General features: G+C 53.2%; 1 protein-coding gene across 6 annotated transcripts; it reads right to left on the bottom strand.

Moving 5' to 3' along the window:
- Positions 1-333: 333 nt before the first annotated feature.
- On the bottom strand, positions 334-24817 carry LRSAM1 (leucine rich repeat and sterile alpha motif containing 1). 6 transcript variants are annotated; one of them, XM_088177450.1, is made up of 25 exons: positions 24743-24817; positions 21453-21635; positions 20154-20210; positions 18632-18676; positions 18118-18195; positions 17266-17334; positions 16476-16560; positions 15563-15684; positions 14426-14516; positions 13470-13600; positions 12830-12859; positions 12126-12248; positions 11900-12039; positions 11339-11383; positions 10324-10394; positions 8941-9040; positions 8150-8237; positions 7451-7525; positions 5910-5990; positions 4001-4096; positions 3375-3473; positions 2586-2717; positions 2117-2198; positions 1802-1950; positions 334-1291 (listed from the first exon to the last, which is right to left on the bottom strand). In XM_088177450.1, the coding sequence occupies exons 2-25, from the start codon at positions 21522-21524 to the stop codon at positions 1166-1168; spliced, it is 2187 nt and encodes a 728-aa protein (XP_088033576.1). In that variant the 5' UTR covers positions 21525-21635; positions 24743-24817; the 3' UTR covers positions 334-1165. The 6 variants fall into 6 exon arrangements, with proteins under 6 accessions (XP_088033576.1, XP_088033580.1, XP_088033578.1 ...); XM_088177454.1 differs by lacking the exon at positions 5910-5990; XM_088177452.1 differs by lacking the exon at positions 18118-18195.
- Positions 24818-24874: the final 57 nt, after the last annotated feature.

Here is a 24874-nt window from a genome sequence, read left to right as displayed (position 1 = left end):
CGCTGGCCCTGGTGCTGTGGCACGTCCCCAGAACACTGGTGGCCACCTTCACGAGGCCACACGTGTCCCACACGTGTGGGATGCTCTGCACGGGGCAGCTCATGTGAGGCAGCCCAAGCGCAGGGTCCAAGGTCTGGACATCCCTGGGGCAGCTCCAAAATGAGCAACACCTTGGGAGAAAGCCCAGAGCCTCAAATTCTTCTCTTTCTGACAAGAAGATGAGAAGGAGGAGGTGACACTGGGACAGCTGGGCATGTGGTGGCCCAGTCACTGTTGCACGAGCCTGGCTCTCAGCTCTCAGCCATCCCCCTTGCAGAAGGAAACACCAGCAAACACCCTCAGCAGAAAACAGCTGCAGTTTAATGGCTGCTCCTGCTGAAGGCTGTGGTGGGACAGGGCTCGTGGCAGCATTTTTATATTTCAAGGTCAGGAGCCGAGGGACAGACAGGAATTGTTACTGATTAGTGACAGTGGAGAAGTCCCCACACCCCAATGCAGAGGCACAGAGGCACCGTGGATCTGGGCTGGGCACAGCCCCAGCCCTGTGTCAGCGCTGTCCAGTGGCAGCAACACTTTCTGCTCCCTACCTGACCTGTGGCTGAAGGACCCCACTGGCCAGGGCAGGTCCCTCCAGTCCTGGGGGTGTTGCACTCTCCCCTCCCACACGAGCAGGAACTGGGGGCTGGGGAGCTCCTGGCTCTGCCCTGCCCGAGGCTGCAGACCCAGACACGCCCCTGTGGGGCTCCAGAGCAGCACGCCCAGACCTTTGGCATGACAGAGGTGCAAGGCACAGTCAGTACACAAAGAACAGCAAGTCCCGACCCAATCCTCCCACGGGACATTCCCCCAGCTCGGGGCAGCACTCCCCGTGTCCCTGCTGAGGCAGGGGCCTTTCTGAAGGCAAACATCTCTGCCAGAGAGCTGTGCTCTGCAGAGCTGCACCCAGTGTGTCACCCAGGCACGGGTGGGCAGGCAGCAGGAAGGGATTCACTGAAGGAGCCCCAGCTGGGTGCTGAGAAGCCATCGGGGAGCTGGGAGGATGCTGAGGCTCCCGGGTGCAGCCGGGCACGGGGAAGGCGGTGCTGGTCGTGCTGGTAGGGGGCTGTGAACAGGGTCATGGGCAGCAGCGAACACCCGGGAGCGGGGCGGTGCCTCCCGGGCCGGCCTAGGCGCTGTGGAAGATGCGGATGCGCTGGGCGATGTCCCGGCGGCACAGGGGACACGAGTGCAGCCGCTCGCAGCAGCCCTGGCAGCAGCAGACGTGGCCACAGGGCAGGAAAATCATCTGGGGCTGGCGGAGAGACAAAGAGGGGACACGGAGAGTGCTGCTGTCCCTGAACACCGGCCCCAGCACGGGGGGAGCTGGGGATGACCCGAGGGGTCTCAGAGTGGAGGGCAGAGCCCCGCACCCCGATCTCCGTCCCCCCGGGTGTGCGGGGCTGTGCCGAGCAGGAGCGCGATGGGACACAGGGAAGGACATAATGGGAAGGACACAGGGGGCTGAACTGAGCAGCCCCGTGAGCGCTTCCTACGGCTGGTGGGTGGAGCTCAGCGAGGTCCTGCCCGAGCCTGCACGGAGCCCTGTCCGTCCCTGTCTGTCCGTCCCTGCCCTGCCCCGCCCTTCTCGCCCTTCCATCCCCGGGATGCCCGACCCCGGCTGTGCCCGGCAGCTGGCGAGACGAGCACCCAGGCACTGCCAGGGGCAGGCTGAGGACACAGCTGGGGACACAGAGCTGGGGACACGCTGGATCCCGCCCTCCCTCCACGGCCTGCTCCAGCCCCAGGCTGTGCCGGCTCTCACCTCCTGCTCCAGGCACACAACGCACTCCGACTTCTTCTCGTCCCACTGCAGCGCTGGGACCGTGGGGGCCGCGGGGCTCGGGGGCTCCTCCAGGGGAGCGCTGGGCTCTGGGGCCGCAGGGACCTCGGTGTCCTCTGCCCTCCGCAGCTCTGCAACCACAGCAGAGTCCCCTGAGCGCTGCCCATCGCCCACCGCAGCTCTGCCTGCCCTCCCTGCCTCCCCTCCTCACACCCACGGGAGGTGTGTGACCCACAGAGCTCCAGGCTCAGGTACCTGCTGTGAGTGTCAAATGTGACAGAAAACAACTGGGGGTACCTGGGATGGTCGTGGCCACAGCCAGGATTTCCTGAGCCCGCCTGAGGATGGCACGCTGCAGACCAGCCTCTGTCACACCGAGCTGTGGGGCAAGAGGAGGGTGTTGGCCCCAGAGGGACAGCAGGCTGATGTCCCCAAGGGGATACTGAGAACTTCTGGGCATTGCTGGCAAGATGTGGCCATACCAAGGAAAGCCCCTCTGCCAAGCACCAGGAATTCCCTGGTGCAATGTCTACTACAGAGAGCATCTGGAGGATGTTGAAGATGGAACCAGCCTCCAAGTATCTGGGAGAGCCACTGCCCACAGGGACAGACAGAGCAGCACAGGCACCTGTCCTTGTGGGGAAGTGACACAGCAGAGCACCAACACTTCATCCTGGCAGACCCAGCAGGCACAGCTGGGCTCGGGGCAAGGACAGGGACAATCCCTGCTGGTGCTGTCCCACACTGTGACTCTGCTGTCTCGTACCTTTTCCAGGTCACTGGCACTCATGGTGCCCAGCATTTCCAGGGATATTCGGTGGTGAGCAAAGACTGGCACGTACTGGTCAGCAGAGAGCTCCAGCAGCAGGGTCACCAGCTGCTGCTCCAAACCCTTCTCCTGCAAAACATGGAATGTCCCAGACTCACCCCCGAGGCCAGGCAGCAGCAGGGCTGGGGGTGTGCTCATCCCTGCCCTGCCCTGCTCCAGCTGTGCTGCATCCCAAACACACCAAAGCCTGGAAGCCCAACTCTGGTCCCAGGTGTTTTATGGGAATCGTTCAAAATGTTGAGGTCTGGGAATCACTGAATATCCTGAGCTAGAAAGGACCCACAAGGACCATTGAGAACAGCCCCTGTCCCTGCCCAGACCCCCCAACAATCCCAGCCTGTCCATCCCTGGCAGCGCTGTCCAAACGCTCCTGGAGCTCTGGCAGCCTCGGGGCCGTGCCCATTCCCTGGGGAGCCTGGGCAGTGCCCAGCACCCTCTGGGGGAAGAACCTTGCCCTGAGCTCCAGCCTGAGCCTGCCCTGGCCCAGCTCCAGCCGTTCCCTGCCTCCTGTCCCTGTCCCAGAGCAGAGCCTGGAGCTGCCCCTCGGGAGGAGCTGCAGCCCCGGGGAGCTCTGCCCTCACACATTGAAAAACCCCTTTGGCAATCCATTGGGATTGGATACGGATCCCCAGGTCTGTGCCCTGCTCCCAGCCTTAGTTCAGGGGCTGTCCTTGCTCCCCCCAGAGCAGAGCAGAGCCACAGTGGGAGCAGGAACAGCAGCAGCACCTGCAGCTTCAGAGAGAGGGGCTTCTGGTTCAGCAGGCGCTGGTACTGGATCAGCCAGTAGTTCTCCTGTTTGGTTTCACTCTTTGCCTCCATTTCCAGCTGAAAAACAAACTCATTCACTCAGCAGCCCGAGGGAACGTGGCCAGGGGGTCCAGGGATGGGTGTGCAGGAGGGAACTCCCAGCCTGGGCTGTGCAGGGCCCAGCCAGAGCACTGTGATGGGATCCAACAGGCATTTGTGGCTCCTGCAGGCTGGCCCCACTTTGACCCCACTCACTCAGTCCAAGGCTGTGCATCCCCCTGCTCCTTTTGCCCCAGACCCTGTGGCCTGGTCTCCTGAGGCTCAGGAGAGTCTGGAGATCTTCAGGACAGCAAGACCACAACTCCCATCCCTTGTGCCCCTCCTCCTGACCACTCCCTTCCCAGCAGGGTCACGGATGGTGATGATGGTGCCCCAAGCTGCACCAGGGAGAGCTGCTGTGTCCCTCGGGTTTACATCAGAACTTCCTGGGGTTAAATTGGCCTGGTCTGGACACAGCCCTGCTCTCCCACACTGAGCCATGGACTCTCCCTGCAGCCAAACCAAATGCTTCCTCATCCACAGCACTTCGTGACGAGCTTCATTACCAGGATTTGTTGCAGTTCTTCCTCCCTTTGCTTCTTCTCCTTGAGCAGCTGCTGCAGGAGGCAGCTGAGTGCCCGGCGCTGCTCCGTGACCACCTCCTGCAAGAGGAGAGCTCTGGCAGCCACATCCCCACACTGCTCCACCCTGTCCCTTCCCAGCAAAGCCCCTGCCAGACCCACAGACCCTGTGGTTGTGCAATCCCTCTGCCCCACAGCTCGGATCCTCTCCTAGCAGGGCAGAACCAAGCTGAACCCACTCCTTTCAGCCCTGCACTGCCACTCTGAGCAGCCCCCAGCTCACCCTGGCTGCAGCAGCTCCTCCTCACTCCATCAGAAGTTCAATCAAAAGTATTCATGGTCCCCCTCCTTAGAATCATGGAATCTTAGACTGGTTTGGGTTGGAAGAGACCTTAAAGCTCATCTCATTCCACCCCCTGCCTTCCTCTATCCCAGGGTGTTCCAAGCCCTGTCCAGCTGAGGGAAGACCACTGAAAGTAGGTCTGGAATCCTGCAGGTAAACAGGACAGGTGAGGTTCCCATGTCTTTGGGATGATTCCTTTCCCTGGGGTCTCACCCCAAGCACACCAGGCAAGGCCAGGCATCCCTGCAGCCACTCCTTGGCAGTGGAGAGTTAAGTGGCTCAGGAATGTCCCACCATGTGGCACCTCTGCAGCTTCACTCCCAGCTCACCCATATCTGAGCAGTGACCAGTGGTCATCAGCCACAGGACTTCAGACGCCCATGGACAGAGGATTCTGTTACACCCTGAAGTTTGGGGAAACCTTCATTGCTCACAAAATCCCAGACTAGTTTGGTTGGAAGGGACCTTAAAACCCATCTTGTTTCACCCCCTACCACAGGCAGAGACACCTTGCACTGTCCCAGGGTGCTCCAAGGCCTGTCCAGCCTGGCATCAGCACCTGGACCTGCACAGGGACAAGGCCCCTGGTTAACAGAGGAACAGCTGCCTCTGCCAGGGCAGCCCCACCTCCAGGTGACCAGAGCTGCAGGACAGAGGAGAAAGGACCTCCACAGAGGGGAGGGGGACAACTGATGACAGGGGGAGCTGCTCCAGCCCCAGGGCCCAGCAGGGACCCTTTGGGCTGCACAGCCCCAAGGGCAGGGGGATCCACAGAGATTCAGGTGTTCAGGCCTCGTTCCTCAGCTCCTGGTGCTGAAGCTGCAGGTGGGTACCTGGGCAGAGCCCTGTTCCTGCACTGCCCTGCAGCTCCTGTGCTCACAGGGTCACACCTGGGCTGCCCTCCATGATCTCCAGATGGTTCCCATCCTCTGCTCTTCAGAGTAGCTGTGTGAGCCCAGGTAGCACAACCCAAACCTTACACCTGAAGGATCCAGGACAGGGTTGGGAGACACTGCTGCCTGAAGCCAGCACTTACCACTGCTCTGTGACAGCCTTGGGTGTTTGTCACTGATTTTGAGCTGACTAAACAGGTGACCTGGCACATGGCACACAGAAGAAAACAACTGATGCAAAAGCATCATAAAACAAAATTTAAAGCCAAGCTGCTTAAGCTAAACCTGGTATTCCTCAATGTGTGACTGCTGATGATGCCAAAACCAAAACACAACACAATGTAAGAGAACATGCAATGCACAGCAGGCAGGTGTTTTTGGGACAGCAAACAACTGGAGTGCAAAATCCTTCCCCACCCAGCACACCCAGAACTGCCCATCCCTATCAGGGCTCCTCTGTCTCTCTGCTGAGAATGCCTGGGGGTGTTTAGGAAAAGCAGTGATGTCCCACATTGCCAGGACACAGAGGGGTTGGTGTGTCCTGTGCAGAAGAACCTTCTGACTAAGCATAAAACCATCTGGAAACTGCCAGGAGCAAGAGAAGCAAGTGGAGCAATCCCAGAGCAGAGGGTGGGGTCAGCCCCAGAGCCCCACGTACCTGCAGCGTCTCTGTGTCCAGTTCTTGCCTCTTTAGCTCCAGCTGTGTCAGCTGCAATAACTCTGTTTCTATTAATTTAATCTAAACAGAAGATGAAACATTTTTTACTGACATTTAAAATTAATTTATGATCTTTTAAAATGAAGTCTGACTGAAAAGGGCAGCACAGCAGAGCACTCAGAGGTTGGGGTGATTGCTGTGGGGGGTTGCTGTGCCCTTTGGTGATCTGTGTGCTGAGGGTCCCTCTTCTTTTACCTGAGGAGCTCTGTCCGCCCCCCCCCAGCTGTCTCTGTCCCCCTCCAACTGTCTCTCTACTCTGAACACCTTCTGCTCAAGTCTGGAAGCTCACTGCCATCAGTTTGTGCACCCAAACCTTTTGCAGTCACTCTGGAAAGTGGAGTCAAGGCCCTTCCAGCAGCACAGCTCAAACCTCAGACTCCTGGGACAGTGCCCTGCTTTCCAGGTCCTCCAGCAATCCCAGAACAACACCTGCTCTTTCAGGTGGGCCAACTGAGACACAGAGAAGTGAAGGGAGTTGCCCAAGGTCCCACAGCAAAGCCAAGATGAGAGCCCAGCCCACTCCTCTGCCAGGCCACCAACTGCCCCTGGCCATGCTGCTCCTGCTGACCCCAGGGCTCTGCCCCTGCACGGGGTGGGAGGGGTCCCAAGGGTGAAAGGTCCAGCCTTGGCATCAAGGAACAAATTCCCTTTGCTAACAGATCAAGAGGGAGCAAAATGAAGGACCCATATGGTGAATTCGGGCAATGATGGAGAGCTGTCAAACAACTCAGAGGCTTCCAGCAGATTGGTCACTGGGGCACTCAAAATATCCAAGCCCTCGAGTTTATCCACCAAATTCTGACCTGAGACTTTTCTGCTGTGTCAGATGAGGAGAGGGAAGATTCTGGAGCACTGTGTCAGAAACCAACAACCTTCCTTCCTGCATCCACCACTGCAGCCTTCCCTTCTTCCTGCACCATCCACTGCCACTTTTCCATCATCCTGCATCATCCACTACTACTTTCTCCACCAGCTCTTGCTCTTCCCCCTGACTAGATCACTGCACCTTCTGCAGAATGGAGCTCACAAAGGCAGGCTGAGAATGGGAAAGAAAAGATGAACTTATGGCTCAAGGTGTAGCTTTGATGTGCTGGATGGAAATGCAGAAGGATGCTGATGGGCTCATGTGGAAGCAGCAGCCCTGCCAAGTACACAGCCTGAAGGAAATCAGAGGTGCAACTGCAGAGCACCCCTGGAGCCAGTGCAGGTCTGTCCTCCAGTGCTGAGGTGACTGAAGGAATGGCAATGCCACCACCTCCAGGAATCTAAAACCTGCTTTGACACTCCCTCCCTCAGAGCTGGGAGACTGCAGTGTGACCAATACTGCCCAACTCTGTTCCAGAGCTCTCAGCAGCACCAGAGCTCTCCATGTTCTTAGACCCTGCTCTGTGCTCACAGCACTTTGCTCTTCCTCCCAGGGTCTCATCAAACAGCAGGATGAGTTGAGGAGCTGGTTGCTCTGTCCTCTGTTGCTGACTCACCTGGTTCCTGATCTGCCTGTGCATAAGATCCTTCTTCACCTGGAGAGCTTCAAAAGCAGCTTTCTGCATCTCAATCTAAGGGACAGGCAAAATCCTGCTTAGTGAAGTGGTTGGTGCAGTTGCTGATGGGCTCAGAAGCTGCTGCCTTGCAGGGACTCAGGTACAAGTCCCTGAGTGGTGCTTGCTCTGAGTAACAGTGTCCTGAAACACAGCTGAGAGCCCAACAGGTAAAGCCCACCCTGGAGACACGCAGAAAAATATTAATGTTCTTCAAACATTCATCTGGAATGCTGTGTGACCCCACCTCTCCTCTTCAGCAGCACTGAGCAGCCAGGCTGTGCTGCAGGGCACAGCTGCCCAGCACTTCTGAGAACAAACTTTGAAATGCTTGTCCCAAGTCCCCCAGGAAACCTACCAAAAGACAGGACTTCTGTCTCAAAATCACCTCTTAATCATCATGGCAGTTTTGCTTCCCATGGTCCATGCTGTCTTTTCTGAAAATTTGCATCTAGATAAATATAATTTTTTTCAGCCACCCAAGTTCGTTTGTCAGAATAGCAGATATTCTCAAAGTTTAGCATGTAGTGTTAAATAAAATCATTTCTGCATGCAGCCCAGCCCAGCCACTGCTGCTCCTGTGACCCACTGTGGATCCTGCTCTCCCTCAATCCCCCATGAGCAGTTTGCTCCTTTGCCTACCTGCTGCAAGATCTGACTGACAGCTTTGTTCTGATCCAGCTGCTGCCAAGCCAGGATTTGCTGGAACTTCTGATCCATCTCAGCTAGGCTGCAAAGAGATGGATGTGCCATGGAGTTAATGCTGGGTCTGGGACTCTCGAGGTGAACCAGAGGAAAGCAGGCAATGGAGAATGCAGGAGGAGGAATTTCTTACTGAATGGGGAAGAGCCGTGGCACTGCACAGCTGATGGCCACAAATTCAACACCTCCTTCCCTATAGCCAAACCAAACCTGCAAACAGGCTCCTGTGGACCTGCTGAGCAGGTCACAGGCTCACAAGGCTGTTCTTAGTCAGTGCCAGACGTTGCTAGATTAAAATTTGGCATCTTGTTGTGAACAGTGAGCGAGGATGCTCTCGGTGTGTGCACAACACTCACATACTACTTATGCACACAGAGAATCCTTGAGGCAACCTGGGAGGGGAAGGGACAAGCTCTGGGCTACAGATTGGCATTGAAGTGCCTCAAAAAACAGGAATACAACTGGTCTAACTCTACCCTCCATATCTAGCAGAATGTATAAGGCAAAATAAACAGCATACAAAAGTGACAGTTTCCCCAAAGGGTGATTAACATGCAAATTGTGGTCGTTTGAAGGTGGTTCATTTAAAGGAGTCTGACAGTTTAATTTGCACTGTCCTGTTACAGCTGTCCTGCTGCATTCCAGCAGCTCCAGGGGTTCCTGGTGTACCTATGGGAATTACACTGCTGAAAGAAAGGGATTTAAGACCAGCCCCAGACCCCCCCCCGCACCTGGAGCAGGCCTGGCTGACGAGGTCCTGCCGACGAGACTCGGAGCTCATTTGGAGGAGCTTGTTCTTGTAGGTCTCAGCCAGCATCTGCTGCATGGCAGCTGGGGACAGAGGGGACAGAGGGGCTGTCAGTGCCTGCCTGGCCTGGGTGTGCAGAGCAGGGCTCGCCCACCACTGCTGCTGCAGCCACTGCAACCAACAGTGGCTCCTCTCTCATTGCTCTAGCTCTTCCCATTTCACTGATTCCAGAGCACACCCATCCACCTGAGAGCTGTGGCTCTTTATTGGGAACAGAGCAGAGAAAACTCCACTCTGCCTGTGCCTGCACCTCTTCACTCCTCAGAGAAGCCCAGTCACTGCCTGCCAGCCATGAGATCACAGAATCTCTGGGAAAGTAGGAAGGGTCCCACAGGGACAGTGCAGCCCCTGTCCCTGCCCAGACCCCCCACCAATCCCAGCCTGTCCATCCCTGGCAGTGCTGTCCAAACGCTCCTGGAGCTCTGGCAGCCTCGGGGCCGTGCCCATTCCCTGGGGAGCCTGGGCAGTGCCCAGCACTCTCTGGGGGAAGAACCTTGCCCTGAGCTCCAGCCTGAGCCTGCCCTGGCCCAGCTCCAGCCGTTCCCTGGCTCCTGTCCCTGTCCCAGAGCAGAGAGGAGTTGGGCTCTGCCAGTCTCAGAGGGACACCACCTTCTGTTTCCCTGGAGAAACACATCTGGTCATGGTCAGTATGAGCAGAAAAGACTTCCCAGCACCCAGACATGAATCTGATGGATTAACAGGAAGCTTGGCTTGAGCCCCATGGAGAACAGGCAGGGAACTGCAGGTGGAAGCTTTGGATCAGTGGCACATGGGCAATGCTGCTCCCTGTGCCCATCAGGGAATGTCAGAATGTGTGTGCCAGAGCATTTCCTACATGGGTGCCACCTACCCAGGGCATCTCCAAAGGAATCAGGTCTTTCATAGAATCCCAAAATCATTAAAGTTGGAAAAGACCTTTAAGATCATCAAGTCCAACCATCACCACCACCATGTTCACCACTAAGCCATGTTCTCGAGTGTCACATCCATATGTTTTTTCAATACTTCCAGGGATGGTGACTCCACCACTGCCCTGGGCAGTCTGTGCCAATGCCTGATCACCCTTTCCATGGAAAAAAATTCTAATATCTAACCTAAGCCTTCCCTGGTACAGCTTGAGCTGTTTCCTCTGTCCCTTGCTCCCTGGGAGCAGAGCCTGATCCCCATTTGGATACACCCTTGTTTCAGGGAGTTGTAGAGAGTGAGAAAGTCCCCCCAGAGCCTCTTCTCCAGGCTGAGCCCCCTCAGCTGCTCCTGGTGCTGCAGACACTTCACCTCACCTCCCCAAAGCCCTGTCTGGACTTACAGGCCACTTCCCTCCTGCGCAGCTGCTCTGTCTCCTCCTGGGTTATTGCCATCAGCTGCTCCATCCTGATTCTGCCAACAAACAACAACTCAGCCACTCCTTCAAAGGAGCCCCTTCCCTCTACCCACCCAGCTCAGAGTCTCAAGGCTGGACAGGTTCACCCTGCTCAGGAAAGCTGGGCTTATCAGAGACACCAAATCCTCAGTGATTTTTTGCTGAAGAACCTCTAAGTTTTATGGGAGACAAGATAAAATTTGCTCAAAACCACGGGGACAGTGGCCTTAGGGACAGGCAGAATATCAATACAACGTGCACATGCTCTCCCCAAACAGTGCCAGACCCTTCCTTGGCTTTTCTTTCTCCTGAGGATGAGCCCAAGTGAGCAGTGACACTTCAAGCAGCAGCCTGGCCTCCCTCCCCACCAGCCCTGTCCTTGTTCCAGAACATTCCCCCCACCATTTACCAGGTCAGGAGCTGGTGTGGGTGGGGAACAATCTGACAAACAATTGGATGATGTTCACCCAGTTTACTGGGCCACAGCACAGTTGGCTGAAGGGAGGGGGCAGCTCATAGGCATGGCAGAGCTGGGGACAGTCACTTTTGGTGGCAGAGTTAGCTGAGAGTGCTGGCTGAATGGCAGATTTGTTTCCCACCTACTCCTCCCAGCCTGGAGACGTTGCTGGAACACCTTCAGAACTGCCTTGCTTGCCAGCAGATGGAGGATCTCTCTTGGACCCTGATATTGGAATACAGAGTTTTGTTCCCAAACTCATTATTTCAGACTATTCAGAGATGAAAAAGAGGTAAAATCACCCTGTCACTGGGTGTGCCAGACTGGGTAGGACCACTGAGTCCAGTGTCTTGCCTCCAACAGTGACCAGAGGCAGCTGCAGGTATGAGATGAACCTCACCTGACTTAGGGTGGATTCAGACTGGTGACTCTGAAAAGAAGCTCCCAGCCCTAGACCCAGCTTCTTACCCCTTTTCCACACAATTTTGTTTCAAAGAGACTCACCTCTCATTCTCCAAGGACTTTAAAATGTCTGAACTTTGTTTTTGCCTAAAAACAAAGATAAAACAAAAGGTTTTCATCAAGCTGAGTAGAAGATCAGAGGGCAGAATCACAGAGTCACAGAATATCCTGACTCGAAAGGGACCCACAAGGATCATCCAACTCCAGGCCTTGTACAGGACAACCCCAACAATCTCCCCATGTGCCTGAGAGAAAATAACTTTGCTGTCATGCAAAGCAGAGCAGCTTTCAGCAGGCTGGGCACCTCCCATCAGCACCAGCTCACATGGAGACCCAGCAGACACAGGCAGGGGCACCTTAACATTTCAAATTTCCACCTTCCATGAGGAATTCTAATTCCTTCCATAGCACTGCAAAATCTCAACATCACACATCTATGAAACAGCTTTTTTAAAATGCACATTCCATGTGCTTTGAATGGGTCTTTGGCACTCCAGGACCTAAGGCAGCTCCTCCAGACATCAATCCTGACCAGGTCCACAACACTCAGCTGCTAAAAACAACATAACAAAAAAAATCAGAGCAAGACCCCTGGAACCCCACCTCTGGTTGTCCTCCAGCAGCTTCTGGATCCGGCTGGCAATGCCCTGCTCTGTGTCCTTCAGCTGCTGCAGCAGCTTCAGCCTCTCCTCCTCCAGATAGCGCTGGTGCTTCGACAGACCCTGCTCCAGCCTCTGCTGCTCCTGCCCAGAGCAGGGAAACCAGCAGAACGTGGTGGGTTTGGGGAAGGCAGAGGGTGCCCTGGCAGGGCCCTGCCCAGCACACTCACCTCCCTCACTGTCTGCAGGATCTCATCCTTGTGGCTGCTGAGCTGCTGCACCAGCAGGGCCTGCTCTCTCTGCCCCATGCTCAGGCGCTGCTCAAATTCCAGCTTCTCCTGAGTTTTCCTTTCCTGAGAGGAGTAAGAAGAAGATGAATGACAGGAATCTCCTTTATAAGCAAGAACAAATTCTGGGAAAAAGGTAAAGCAAGACACAGCAGTCCCTGGCAGAGAAGAAGGCAATGCAAATGGCAACAGGAGTCTTGTCTAAGGGAGGGGAATGTTCTCTCCTTGGGAACCCAAAGACTGGGAAGCTGCTGCTCTTTTCCTAACAGCCTCCAAACTCTTTCATGTCATGCAGCTGAATTCCCTGAGCACCAACTGATACCAAACCAGCCAATATAAACACGTGGAGGGAAGCCCAAAATGCAGGTTGGGTTCAGTTCCACATGGCACAGGACTCCCTTGTCTGCTGGAAGCAGCCAGCTCTGAGCAGCTTGAGCCAAAGGCACCAGGGAACTGCATGGCAGGAGCTTCTGGTTATTTCAAAATGAGCTTTGCACAAGAGAAGAGACAGAGACCAGAGAAACAAAAAGAACAAACTAAAAGTGCAGCCAGGTGAGAGAAATGAGAAACAAAATTAAAAGATGGAAAACAAAAACCAGAAGCAGACCCATGCTGCAGACAAAGCAATTGCAGGAGTTGATCCTTACCTTCCTCTTCTCATAATCCAAGAATTTGTTCTGAAAAGTAAGCAATATCAGCAGCCATTTATTCCCAGAAGTACTTTTTTGTAGATATTATTAGTCCACAGTACAATCTCCCCTAACTGAGTGAAGACATCAACCAAAGGCAACAACACAGGCCCAAAGTCCAGTCACTCAGGCTTCTCTAGGGGCAAAGGCATTGACTCTGCACTTGCCAAAGAGCACAGAAATCAGCACAGTTACCACAATTATTGGCCCAGCCTCCTCTTTCTCAGGAAGGGCTGAACATGTATAGCACAAGGAATCACAAGGTTCTTCTGCAGTTTGCTGTCCCCTCAAAAACAGACGTCACACACTGCACATTCCATGTCCCACTGCCAGCCCTGTCCCTTGGCTCCATCATTGCTTCCAAGGATGGAGACAGTTCCTTGGGATGTGTCTTCCAGCAGCCAGAGTGGTGACACCAGCCCCAGCTCAGCTAGGAGATGAGCCACCCTTGCACACACTGTGCCTGGCTGCTCCCTTGATCCCAAAAGACACAACTCACGGAGGGGAAGGTGATGAGGGATGATGTGCCAAGTGCTGTGAGATGCTTTGGTGGAGCACAGAGACAAATCCCAAACCCTCTGGTGCAGGGGAGCCTCACCTGCCACTTGCTCTCCTCCTCCAGGTACTTCTCCACTGTCCTGTCTACCCCATCCACTGAAGTTCCTCCTCCATCACTCTCCAGCGTGGGGAGCAGGTACTGGGAGGGAGGGTAGTATGCAATTCCACACTCTGGAAGGCACCAGACACAAAATAAGAACATTTGGGGCTCAAAGACCTCCTTGGCACCATGGCTCAGAGCTGGCTGCACTGCTTCCAGCTGTGCTCCCTCTGCCCACACACCAAGGAGTGCCTGGCAGGGCTCCTCCAGCTGAGGCAGGATGGACAAGGAGCTCTGGGAGGGGGTGAGGCCACTCCATCCCCAGCAGGACAAGGATCTGCTCAGACACAAACACATCCTGCACACAGCTGCAGGCCTGGTGACTTCTGCAGTGCTGCAGATGCTCCTGCCCAGACCAAAATAAGTTCTGACTACACCTTGCAAGGCACTTAACACCCCTGCATAAAACCTCCACCAAGGCTCCCTGTCTGCACTAAACACAGTGTCTACAAACTTAGAGTAAATTCCCTTTGTCATTTGAGTTTTCCATCTGTTTTCATCATTCTCATAACAACCTGCAGGGCCCAGGTCCTTCCTCAGAGAAAATTAAGGCATCAGGGACTTTGAGTGACTCCTGGGCCTCTCTCCTTGTCCCAAGGCAGTGACAAAGTGGACAATGTCTAATCCTCCCACAGCAGAAAATGCAAATAACCACGGGAGATGCACTGACTTTTTATGGTCACTGAGACAGCCTGACCCAGCCACTCTGGTTTTTAACAAAGCTCTCGACATTTCAGTGTGGCTGGGCTCAGGGAAGGAGTTGTGCTGTGCTGTTTGCCAGCAAAGACAGGTGACCAGGTGTGCAGGGCACCAACAACCACCCCAAGCAGAGCCCACACAGTGTGCATCCTTCAGAAATGCCATCTCTGGGCACACCCCAGGTGCTCCTGGCTTACCTTTGCAGAGGAACTGCTGGATGGCCTCTGTACCCACACTGCAGATCTCAGGGGGTGGGTAGGTCATGGCACAGGCATCCAGGGTCAGCGTCTCCAAAAGAGAACACACAGAGCTTCAGGTTCCTCTGAGTCCAGACAAAGCCCAGCTGCAGTTCTCCTTGCAGCTCCCCAAAACCTTACTTCATGTTACCCTAAATCCTGACATAAATGCCAGGCTGTTGAATCCCTGATGGGTATCTGGGACCTTTCACAGATGACTTCACTGTCCCTTTTCTGGAAGCTTCTGACCTGTCCCCTCATTGGAACATTCCCCTCATGCAGGCACTGACACTTCAGGTTTAGGTACCAGAGGTCAGAGCACTTCCCAGCTGCAGACATTCCCTACTCCACGTCAGGACTTCCCCTTAGCGTGGAAGTGAGTGTGATACAAGGACATGGAGAGGAGTCCCATAAAGAATGAGGGGAAGAGCCACTTGTTTTGTCTTACTGTGGCCACCAAAAGGACTTAATGTTGCCTTCTGTAGAGAAGAGCATAGCAGGAAGGCCTAGAAAGGAACAACTTTACCAAGAACAGGGGGCAAAGCTGCACAGATGCCTGAACTCAGGCTGTCCTCATGAAAAGTGAAGCAAAATATTTTGTGAGACAGGGGAGCATTTATTCACACCTCCCTGCTGGTGTCTGAGCCAGCTGCTGCCTCACACTTGCACCATTTAGCACTGACAGAGTGGGCAGCCAGAAGGCAACATATCCATAAAAATCTATCAGCTTTTGCCATCCTGCATGTGCATTTCAGAGAGCCATAAACCCATGGAAGCTGACAACGAGTTGGGGATCTGCCAGGGTGATAGAGGCACAGTTTGTGCTCTCAGAGACAGCCCTGGCAGGTAAAATCCATGGTTTCACCCTCTGGGGATTGCTTCTGTCACGATTAAATGGCAAAATGATCAGATTAAATGGTAAAAATGATCAGGAAAAAACAGAGCAGGTACACAAAAGTTATTTTTGGACAGTGTGAACAGCCCTGTTACAATCCCCTGCAGTGCATCCTGCCCAGATCCTAACCACTCCCCCTGCGGGCTGGATTTATTCCCAGCTGAGGGAAGCAGGCTGGGAAGGGCTGGCCCCGGGGCGGGTACCTGCAGGGTTCGGATGTGGGCCAGCACCCGGGGCAGCTCCTGCAGCACGTTGCCACTGATATCCAGAGCCCGCAGGCTCCGCAGGCCACTCACACTCCCGGGCAGCTCCCTCAGCTTGTTCCCTACAGGGACAGAAAAACCAGTTAAAACCATGGAACCTTCCCAAAACAGGAGCCAGGAAGCTCATCTGCTCCAACACCAATCCATAATCACATGTACAGCTCATTTGCACAGGTCACACAGAGACTCAAAGGATGTCACTGCCCACCAAGGGTAAATTGGGATCCAAATCTCCTTCTCAGCCGAGGTCACTGCTGCAGGCTGGATCTGTGCTCTTTATCAGGAGAATATTTGTAACATGGAATGTTCTTCCCTTGGTCCAAGTCCCAGGGATGGGAGGAAGGGGACTGAATGTGAATTGCACACTGCAGACAGACAGGCAATGACCTGAGCTGCCCTTCCAAGTTCCTCACTCTCCACTGCCTTCCCTGATTCACCAACAGCTCCACATAACTAAATCTCCTTTTTCTCCCAGATTTATGGCACTGCATAGCTGGAAAATGCCCAGGAGTCTGGAAAAGAGGTGTGCCCTTTGTGCTTGGGCTGTGCAAACCTGGTGGGGATACCAGGCTCACAGGAGCCAGCTTGGCTGTGGGGGACCCAACTGTAATTTGGTTTATCTGGCTGAGTGCTCTGCTTGCTTTAGTGGAGGGCTTGAGGCTAACATATTTTCTGCTTAGATCATTTCTCCTGCCTTGCCAGCTATTTGAATTAAAACCTTCCTTGTGTTCTTCCTCAGCATTCAGAGTGTAAACCATGTGGTGCTTGCCTTGGTTGAAAGGAATAATTGCAAATGCAGCTCAACATGAGCAGATAATAAATGTGCTTTGCCCAGAGCAATCCCATTCCATACCTTTCACATTGAGGATCTGGAGCTGGGCAAGGTCTCCTAGAGATTGTGGAAGGCTTTTTAAAAGATTCCTTTCAAGGTTTAGGACCTAAGGTATTAACAGAAAACATACTCAAAATATTCATCCAAGTCTCATCTCTTCTACACATCTCTGCCTTGGGACTTTCAGGCCCAGAAGTACAACTTGAAATTGGTTGTAGATAACACTTTGAGGGTTAAAAAAAATTATTTTCCACCAGCCCTGGATAAAGGGCATGCCAAGCTACCAGGGGCAGTGAGAAACCCTGCTCACCACCAGCATCTGGTGCTGGATCCAGATACAGGAACTGGGAATTGGAGTGTCCAGGGCAGCCCTCCCCAATTCCAGCTCCCACCTAAAGCTGCCCCCTGAGTAGGGAGACCCTGAGTGTGCCCTTAGACACTGCTCTGGGTTCTCAACATAACCACACCAGGGAGAACAGCAAAACCTGAGTGTCTGGGGAGATCAACAGGACTCTGCTTGCTCAGAGCATCTGCTTGGCCATGGCAGCCACTTGGGCTGCACCGAGCTGGGAGAACATAACCAAGTCTGGCTTTTCCTGCTCTTCTCCTGCTCCTTCCCTCCTTTTTTCCTGCTGTCCCTCTAACCAGCCAGTTCAACAGCAACAGTCAGGGTGATGTGATAGATCTGACAACATGCCACCATCACAGAAGTTGTGATTAATTATAAACCAAACAGCAGTAACCCCATATCCCTGCTATCCTCAAACATGCCCTGTACAGGCACCTGGGATGGAGCTGCAAAATCTTTTACCTGAAGAGCTGTCAGCTGACCAATATCAGCAGGAAGTGAAGCCAGCTGGTTGTCATGCAGGTCCAGGACCTGGAAAAGCAGATAATGTCACCAAACAAGGTTGGGAACAAAAGTAATTAATTATCTCACTATGAAAATTACTTTGCTTCCAATGGGACTTTGAAAAGCAGCTCAAGTTTTCCAGGGGACATGAGTACTTAATATTTGGAAACTTTGAATTTTGGAAATCCAGGCATCAGTAACAAACAAGAGACAAGGGTGAGCAGTGACACTGAGGGAACAGTCCTACAAAACTGGAGGAGCCAACTGGATAAATCATCCCCTTGGAACCAGGCTGGCAGAAGGAATTTCTGCAGGATCAAATGAGCTGAACTGGTCCAACAGCAGTGCAGGGAGAGGGCAGGACTCGACCTGGAGACCTCCCTCCCTCCATGTGGAGCTGCTGAAATGACTCTGCCTCTTGGGAATCCCTGCATGATGGTGATCCAGCCCTGTCACACTCATCATCACCATTCTCCTTCCCATTCCAGTGACCCTCCAGAGCAGGGGAGAAATGGATCTACCCCATAACACACCCAGCTCTGCCTGACCACCACCACCAGTGAGGCTGCTGAGGGGGAATTGTGGGATTCTGAAGGGGATGAATGAGTTGTGGGACTGATGGTGACGTTACTCAGTGACTGCTGTGTGTCAGCCTGGGAGGTGAACCCACAAAAGGCAGGTGTCACTCCTTGGCACTGAGTCCTGGCAAAGCCACTCAGCCAGAAGGGATTTACTTGGGCTGCTGTGTTTTAATGCAGCTCAAATCCAAGGAAAATTGGCTGCAGTTGAACTGTTAAGAATCCCAATTACCTTCAGGGTTATGAGACTCAGGAGGCTGCAGGACTTTGGAACTAAAGATGTCAGATTATTTGTATGAATAATCAGCACCTGGGGAGGAAAAACCCCATTGACACATAAACACAAGAGACACCAGAACAAGCATTTTTGTTGAGATTGAATTGAGGAGGCTGTGCAAGAGCTCAATATCTTATTCACTATCATATAAAACATTAAAATAGAAAATGGATTGTCAGAGAAGATCAAACATTTTACATGAGAGCTAAAGCAGAGCCCATTTCCCCACATGACAAATATCCTTAGATGGGCTAAAACAGCCACCTCACCTTTCCTGCCAGAAGTTCACTTTAAAAAACACAGACAGGATTGATCTGACTCCAACTGATCTCACACAGGTGGACAAACTCCTTACAAGCAAATTCCTTCTAGACCACCATAAAACAACCACACACAGTCATTTCAAACACGAATACAACAGTTAAGCCTATTAATAGCATTATTTAATAATTTCTGATTACAACATTACCTTTTTTTGCAAGACCTTGCAAGTTGCAAAGGCCCCATAAGGAACCTAAAAACAATTAAAAAAACAGTCATGTCAGACTTCTCTTTTAAGCAGCTCTACACTGTCCACTGGTGAAGTGTGAACAGCTTAACTGAAAATAAAGTGATGTTTAAAATTACTGGCATGTGATTTTGGCCCACTACTTCCCAGGGAGCTTCCATTTAAACAGCTTCCAGTGGCTCTCCATGACACAGCAATGTCACAGAGCAGGCTGTGGCTTAGGCAGGAGTTCAAGCTTTGTGTGATTTAACATTCATTGTGCAGATGAGTTCAGGCAGAGGTTCAGTTCAGTCATCACAGAAATGCATTCTGTGTTTTGGCAACCTCACAAACACAGTGCAGTGTGCTGGGAGAGAAAGGTGAGCAGCAGGCAGGACAGAATGTCCCTGATGTGCCAGGAGAGGGACAGGCAGGACAGGAGATGCCAGTTCAGGCCCTGCCAGGCACAGCTGGGCACTGCGACCTTCCCTGCAGCACAGAACCAGCAGCCAGACTCCTGCCCATGGCTAATGGTAAAACCAAACTGATGTCTCACTTCACTTGCTGAAACAACAATGAAAATGAAACAGCAAGACAGTTTTATGGTCCAAAAGGAGCTGCTGGGCATCCTAGATCAGTTGTGGGCCTAAGTGGAGCTGGCTGGGTGGATCCTTTGCCTGCCACCCTGCCACACCCAGGCTGTCCTACACAGCCTGCAAACCCACACACAACCTGCTTGGAACAAAACATCCCAAAGTCTCAGCAAAGCCATTTCACACTGCACAGCAGGCAGCTCTTCTCTCCAGCATGGTGTCAGATCTCCCCACCTTGCTTGGCAAGGGCATCCTGTATTCAGGATCAACAGTTTAGAAGCATGAGACAAGGAATAAAATTAAAAGTGAGATAGAAATGGGTTTCTGCCTGAGGCTGGCCTGGCTGCCAGCAGGAAAAGCTGTGTCTTGGTGCCTGGCACTCTGTCACTGCCTGCCCACACACCAGCAGACAGATTGTTCCTCATTTAGTTGGTTGCCATAAAAGAAGCCAAGCTGGGAGTGAGATTTCCATCCTTAACCAGCAACCTGGAAGCAGAAGTAGGATTTTCACTTACACAGAAATACAGCCATGGGTGGCAGACTGTGTAGCTCTAAGGTTAGAAATACTGAGCCTTTGGAAAGCAAATGCCCTCAGGATCAGCAAAATTAAGCCATGAGGTCCCACACTAGGTCAAACAAGGTACTGGTAGAGGGTGTGAGACCACTCTGCCCTTCAAAAGGATTCCCAGGGCAGAAATGGTGTTGAAGCATGAGAAAGGACAGGCAAACTCCCACCAAAAACACAGGGGAAGAAGCCCCCAGCTGAAAGCCAGAGATCAGGAGATAGAGGAAAAGGTGGACCAGCAACAATTTCTGTCTCAAAGTTCACAGGCATGAGGGTAAACCTGGTACCAAGAAACAGACAGAGAATCAGAGCTGTGAGTGAAGACTGGAAGTTGTACAGGACATACCTCTGAGAGCTCACATCTGGATATGTCAAGGGTGTCATCAGCACCAGCTTCTTTTGCCTGCAGAGGGAAGAAACACATCCAGAGAATCAGACCATGCAGAAATACAGCACCTCTTGCTTGCCCAGAGAGGTTGTGGACTCCCCATCCCTGGCAGTGTCCAAGGCCAGGCTGGACAGGACTTGGAGCACCCTGGGACAGTGGGAGGTGTCCCTGTCCATGGCAGGGGTGAGACTGGATGGGCTTTAAAGTCCCTTCCATCCAAACCAGCCTGGGATTCTGTGGTTCTATTCCAAAGTATTTTCCATGTTCAAATCAAGTCCATCCAATGCAGCTGCTAACAGTGATGGACCTGGACAGACACCACTAACCCACGTCCCCAAGTGCCACATCTACACATCTCTGGATCACTTCCAGGGATGGTGACCCCACCACTGTCCTGGGCAGTCTATTGCAATGTCTGACAATGCTTTTCAAGAAAATAAAAGTCCCAATATCCAGCCTAAGCCTCTCCTGGCCCAGCCTGAGGCCATTCCCTCTCCTCCTGTCCTTGTTCCCTGGAGCAGAGCCTGACCCCCCCGGCTGTCCCCTCCTGTCAGGGAGTTGTGCAGAGCCACAAGGGCCCCCCTGAGCCTCCTTTCCTTCAGGCTGAGCCCCCCCAACTCCCCAGGTGATTCTCTGTGCCAGAGCATCCTGGTTAAATCCCAGTCCAGGAGAACAAACAGCAACATTTAACCAGTTAATCCTCAGAGTGACAGGAAGATCAGAATAATGGTAAGCTAAAGAGAGGCACAAGGCAAGGCAGATATGACAGGAAGCCACAGGTTCTCTGGGAGGAAAAGTAAACTGCTTGATCTGTAAGGGCAAAGGGACATGGAGGAGAAAGGAGAGCTGAGGTCTCACCTGCAGGCTGGTATGAGGTGGGGTGGGGTGGAGGATGCCCCATGGAACTACACAGAGAGGGATGGAAGTGGCAGCACGGGGATGTGGGGGTGGGAGGGCAAAGGCAGACAGAGAGGCAGGAATTCCCTGAGGTACATTAGGAAGAAAACTTGTCTTGGTGGGATCAGGAACACAACTGCTGGTCATGGAACATGGTTACTGGTCATGCAAGGGATGTACCAAATCCCTGGAGCCAGGATCAGGCAGGCAGAACAGAAATTACCTTGGCAGTGCTTACCAGGCACATTTGGTACTCAAGGACTGGCACAGAGGACAGCAATGGCCCTGGCAGTGCTTACCAGGCACATTTGGTACTCAAGGACTGGCACAGAGGACAGCAATGGCCCTGGCAGTGCTTACCAGGCACATTTGGTACTCAAGGCGTTTCCGAGCATCGTCGCTGGGTTTCTTCTTCCTGGAGAAGAGAGGCATCTTCAGCCCTGACTATGGCTCTGTCCAGGGGCACAGATGGTCAGTGCAGAGAAAAGCTGAGGGATCCTGGGGTCTGTGTTGGCTGGAGAGCCTGGGCTGCAGAACTGGGACCTAATATGTGACAGAGGGGAAGGTTAAAAAGAAAAGAATTGTGTCAGCAATTGTCTTTGTTTAGCTGGATCCCACAGGCAGGTTCCAGCACTGGGAAGTACAAACATAAGGCACTCAAGCCCTGCTGTGGTCTGAAAGGGGTTGGTTGTCTGGGTCAGCCCTGGGATAGGCACAGAGAAAGGCTGCTGAGGGATCAGAGAAATGCAGGGTCCACTCCAGAAATTAAAAAGCTGTATCAAGAAATCAAGCACCAAGGATAAAATCCAAACTATTTAAAGTCAATTCTGGCACAATAATAAAGAACTGAGAGCAAGGATTCCAGTTGGCTCAAGTGTAAGGGAAGCTGAACCTGAGAGAGGAAAGGTGGGTGCAGGAAGATGCCTGCTGGAATCAGGAGTGCAGGTGGCTGAAGGGGAACAGACACCAGGCAGCTCTGGGACAGGGCTCTGAGCCAGCAAGGGAGAAAAAAGTTGGCAGATTTGGAAGGAAAGGCAGAAAGCTGTGGCTGGACAAGGAATGGGGAGAGCAGCTGGGAATGAGGTGGTACCAGTGGGGATGCTGGAAAAGAGATGGGGCCAGTTGAATAATGAAATCAAGGAGAAAAAAGGAGTTTATCTGTGGCTGCATAAGAGCAGGGGGCACAAATGGGCAATGCAGAAAGAGCCTGAGCTGGGGCTGCAGGTGAACAGGGGCTCCCAGAGGGACCTGACACAGGGATCTGCCTGCGAGGTGAGAGAAGAGCAGGAGGGCAACAGCGAGCCCTGAACAGGGAGGAACTTTTTAAACACTTGCAGTGACTTTTTTAAACACTGTTTTTCTATGCTATGCAATTAAAAAATCAGCACAGAAGAGCCACTACTGCACCAGTGGAGCAGTAACTGGCACAGCTACAGAACACTGAACTCAGTGCTCTGTGGAGCTCAGGTGCTCTACATAAGATGCTGCTTCTCTGCCAGCTCTGTGTCTGTAAACTGGCCTCAAACTCTCCTGAAGAGCAGGTACCTACAGGATCCAGCCAGGGATGCTCCCTGAGCAGCGAGAGCTCTGCCAAAAACTCTGTAAAATCATTACAGAGATAAATCCTCACTGCAAGAGTAAAATAATTCAATATAATTCAATATAATTACATTCGTGTCACTGTTCCTGTCACTGCAGGAACAAGGATGCAGAGACATCCTGAGTCACTGTCCTGCTGTCACACCCCTCACTGAGAGAAGCCATGGGCCACAGCAGGACGTGGCAATAAACTCATGTCCCACAGTTCTGTGGATCTTTCTCTGCCATCCCAATTTCTGCCTCTTTAACCAGTTCAGATTACTGTAATGCTGCTCAGACCCAGCTCCCAGGAGAAGAGGTGAGAGCCAGAACTCAAAGGATTGAGCAAGAAGGGAACTTGACTGTCAGGGAAATGCAAGGCAGCAATCAAACACAAGACATCAGAGGCACAAACAAAAGGAGAATTCAAGATGAGAAAGCAGAAGGAAAAGGTGCCTGCAATAAGATATCCTTGAATTGATGACCATGTTCAACTCTGCTGAGCAATTTCTGAATCCCCTTGTCCCATCTCACCTTTCAGATCCCACTGGTCATGGGGATAGTGGGAAATCATCAGTTTTCACCCAAGAAAAGGGATAAAGACATGAAGGCTGAAGAGCAGACAGTGAACAGGAAAAGAATTGCACCAAGCTTCAGAAGATGAAGGATCAGAGATTGAACAAATGGATTGAACAGCTATTAAAAGTGGTAATTTACTTTAGTGATGACACATCAAACTCAGCAGCCAGGAGTGAGAAAGGCTCTTGGCAAGTGACCATTACATGATATAATTTTTATTTATTAAATTACTGAAAAAACTGCCTGTAAGTGCCTCGGCCAGCACCCACCCTGCAGGCAGTGAGCACCCACGGACACCAAATCCTGATCCCACTGCTCCCTGCAGGCAGTGAGCACCCACGGACACCAAATCCTGATCCCACTACTCCCTGCAGGCAGTGAGCACCCACAGACACCAAATCCTGACCCCACTGCAGGCAGTGAGCACCCACAGACACCAAATCCTGACCCCACTGCTCCCTGAAGGCACAGCTCTGCCTGAGGAGCAGCCACACACTCAGGGTGAGGAAGGGCAATGGAATGTCCTCTGGGTGTTTCCCAGTCTGTGATGACAGCAAAATAAAACCAAACGCTTCATTTTACTAAGAACTGTAATTAAAATGCAACAACACAGTTCTGGGAAAAGCCCCAGTTTTAAAAAAATTCTGGACATAAATCCATCTTGGCAGTGTAACAAGACAAGGCGAGAGTGTGGAAAGAGATGTTTTATTTACTCCAGGAAAACACACTCAGGAGCACAGTGAGGGAGCACTGAGTCAGGCTTTGGATCTGGGTAGGCTCCTGAAGATGCTGCCTGGCCCTGGGGGACAGAGGTGTCACCAGACAGCCACAGGATGCTCTGGCTGTCTGTCAGGATGCTCTGGCTGTCTGTCAGGATGCTCTGGCTGTCTGACAGGCTGTCAGCAGCCAGCCCCGCAGGAACAGGCACAGAGAAGGTAACAGCTGAACTGCAGTTCTGGAACTCGCTGTCCTGCATCGTTTGCTCTCTGTGCTGGAGCTGCCACCCCTGCCACAGCCTGAGCCTGCGCGGGGCCTCTCCTGGCAATGCGTGGAACAAATCTCCGCTCGTCTTCACCAGTCCAGCTCTGTCTCTCAGTCCTTCCTTTCCCTCACCATCACTATTCTTCTCTCTGCGGGTCCCCCCTCCCAGGGTCACACAGCTTCCAAGCTCCTCGTCTTCTTTACCCTTCCCTCATCCAGAACAGAGCCGTTCTGTGCCCGAGGGTCTAAAACCTCGGAACCTCGGACTGAGTCGACCCTGCAGGGATTTTGGCTCGCAGCCCTCGGGCACCGGCCCGACACCTGGGGACAGCAGCGACAGTGAGCGAGGGCAGCGGCTGCTCCGCGGCGGACACCGCGCAGCTCCGGGCACCGCCTGCTCCCGAGCCCTTCCGAGGAGCACCCCCGAGGCGCGGTGCCCGGCGCCGGCCCGGGGCAGTCCAGTATTCCACAGCGGATCCCACAGAGAGTTCCCCCTCCCCAGCCCCGCTCACCGCTCGGCGCCGCCATCGCTGCCTCACCGCCGGCTCACGTGATCAGCGGCACCAGCGAGCGGCGCTGCCAGAGCGCCCCGCCCCGGCAACAGCGCTCTGCCCTCCGCGCTCCAGCGCCCCCACGCGGCTGGA

Source organism: Sturnus vulgaris, chromosome 22, assembly GCF_052056855.1.
Source record: "Sturnus vulgaris isolate bStuVul1 chromosome 22, bStuVul1.hap1, whole genome shotgun sequence".
In the NCBI taxonomy this organism is placed as follows: Eukaryota; Metazoa; Chordata; class Aves; order Passeriformes; family Sturnidae; genus Sturnus; species Sturnus vulgaris.
This window is presented reverse-complemented; position numbering and strand designations above follow the sequence as displayed.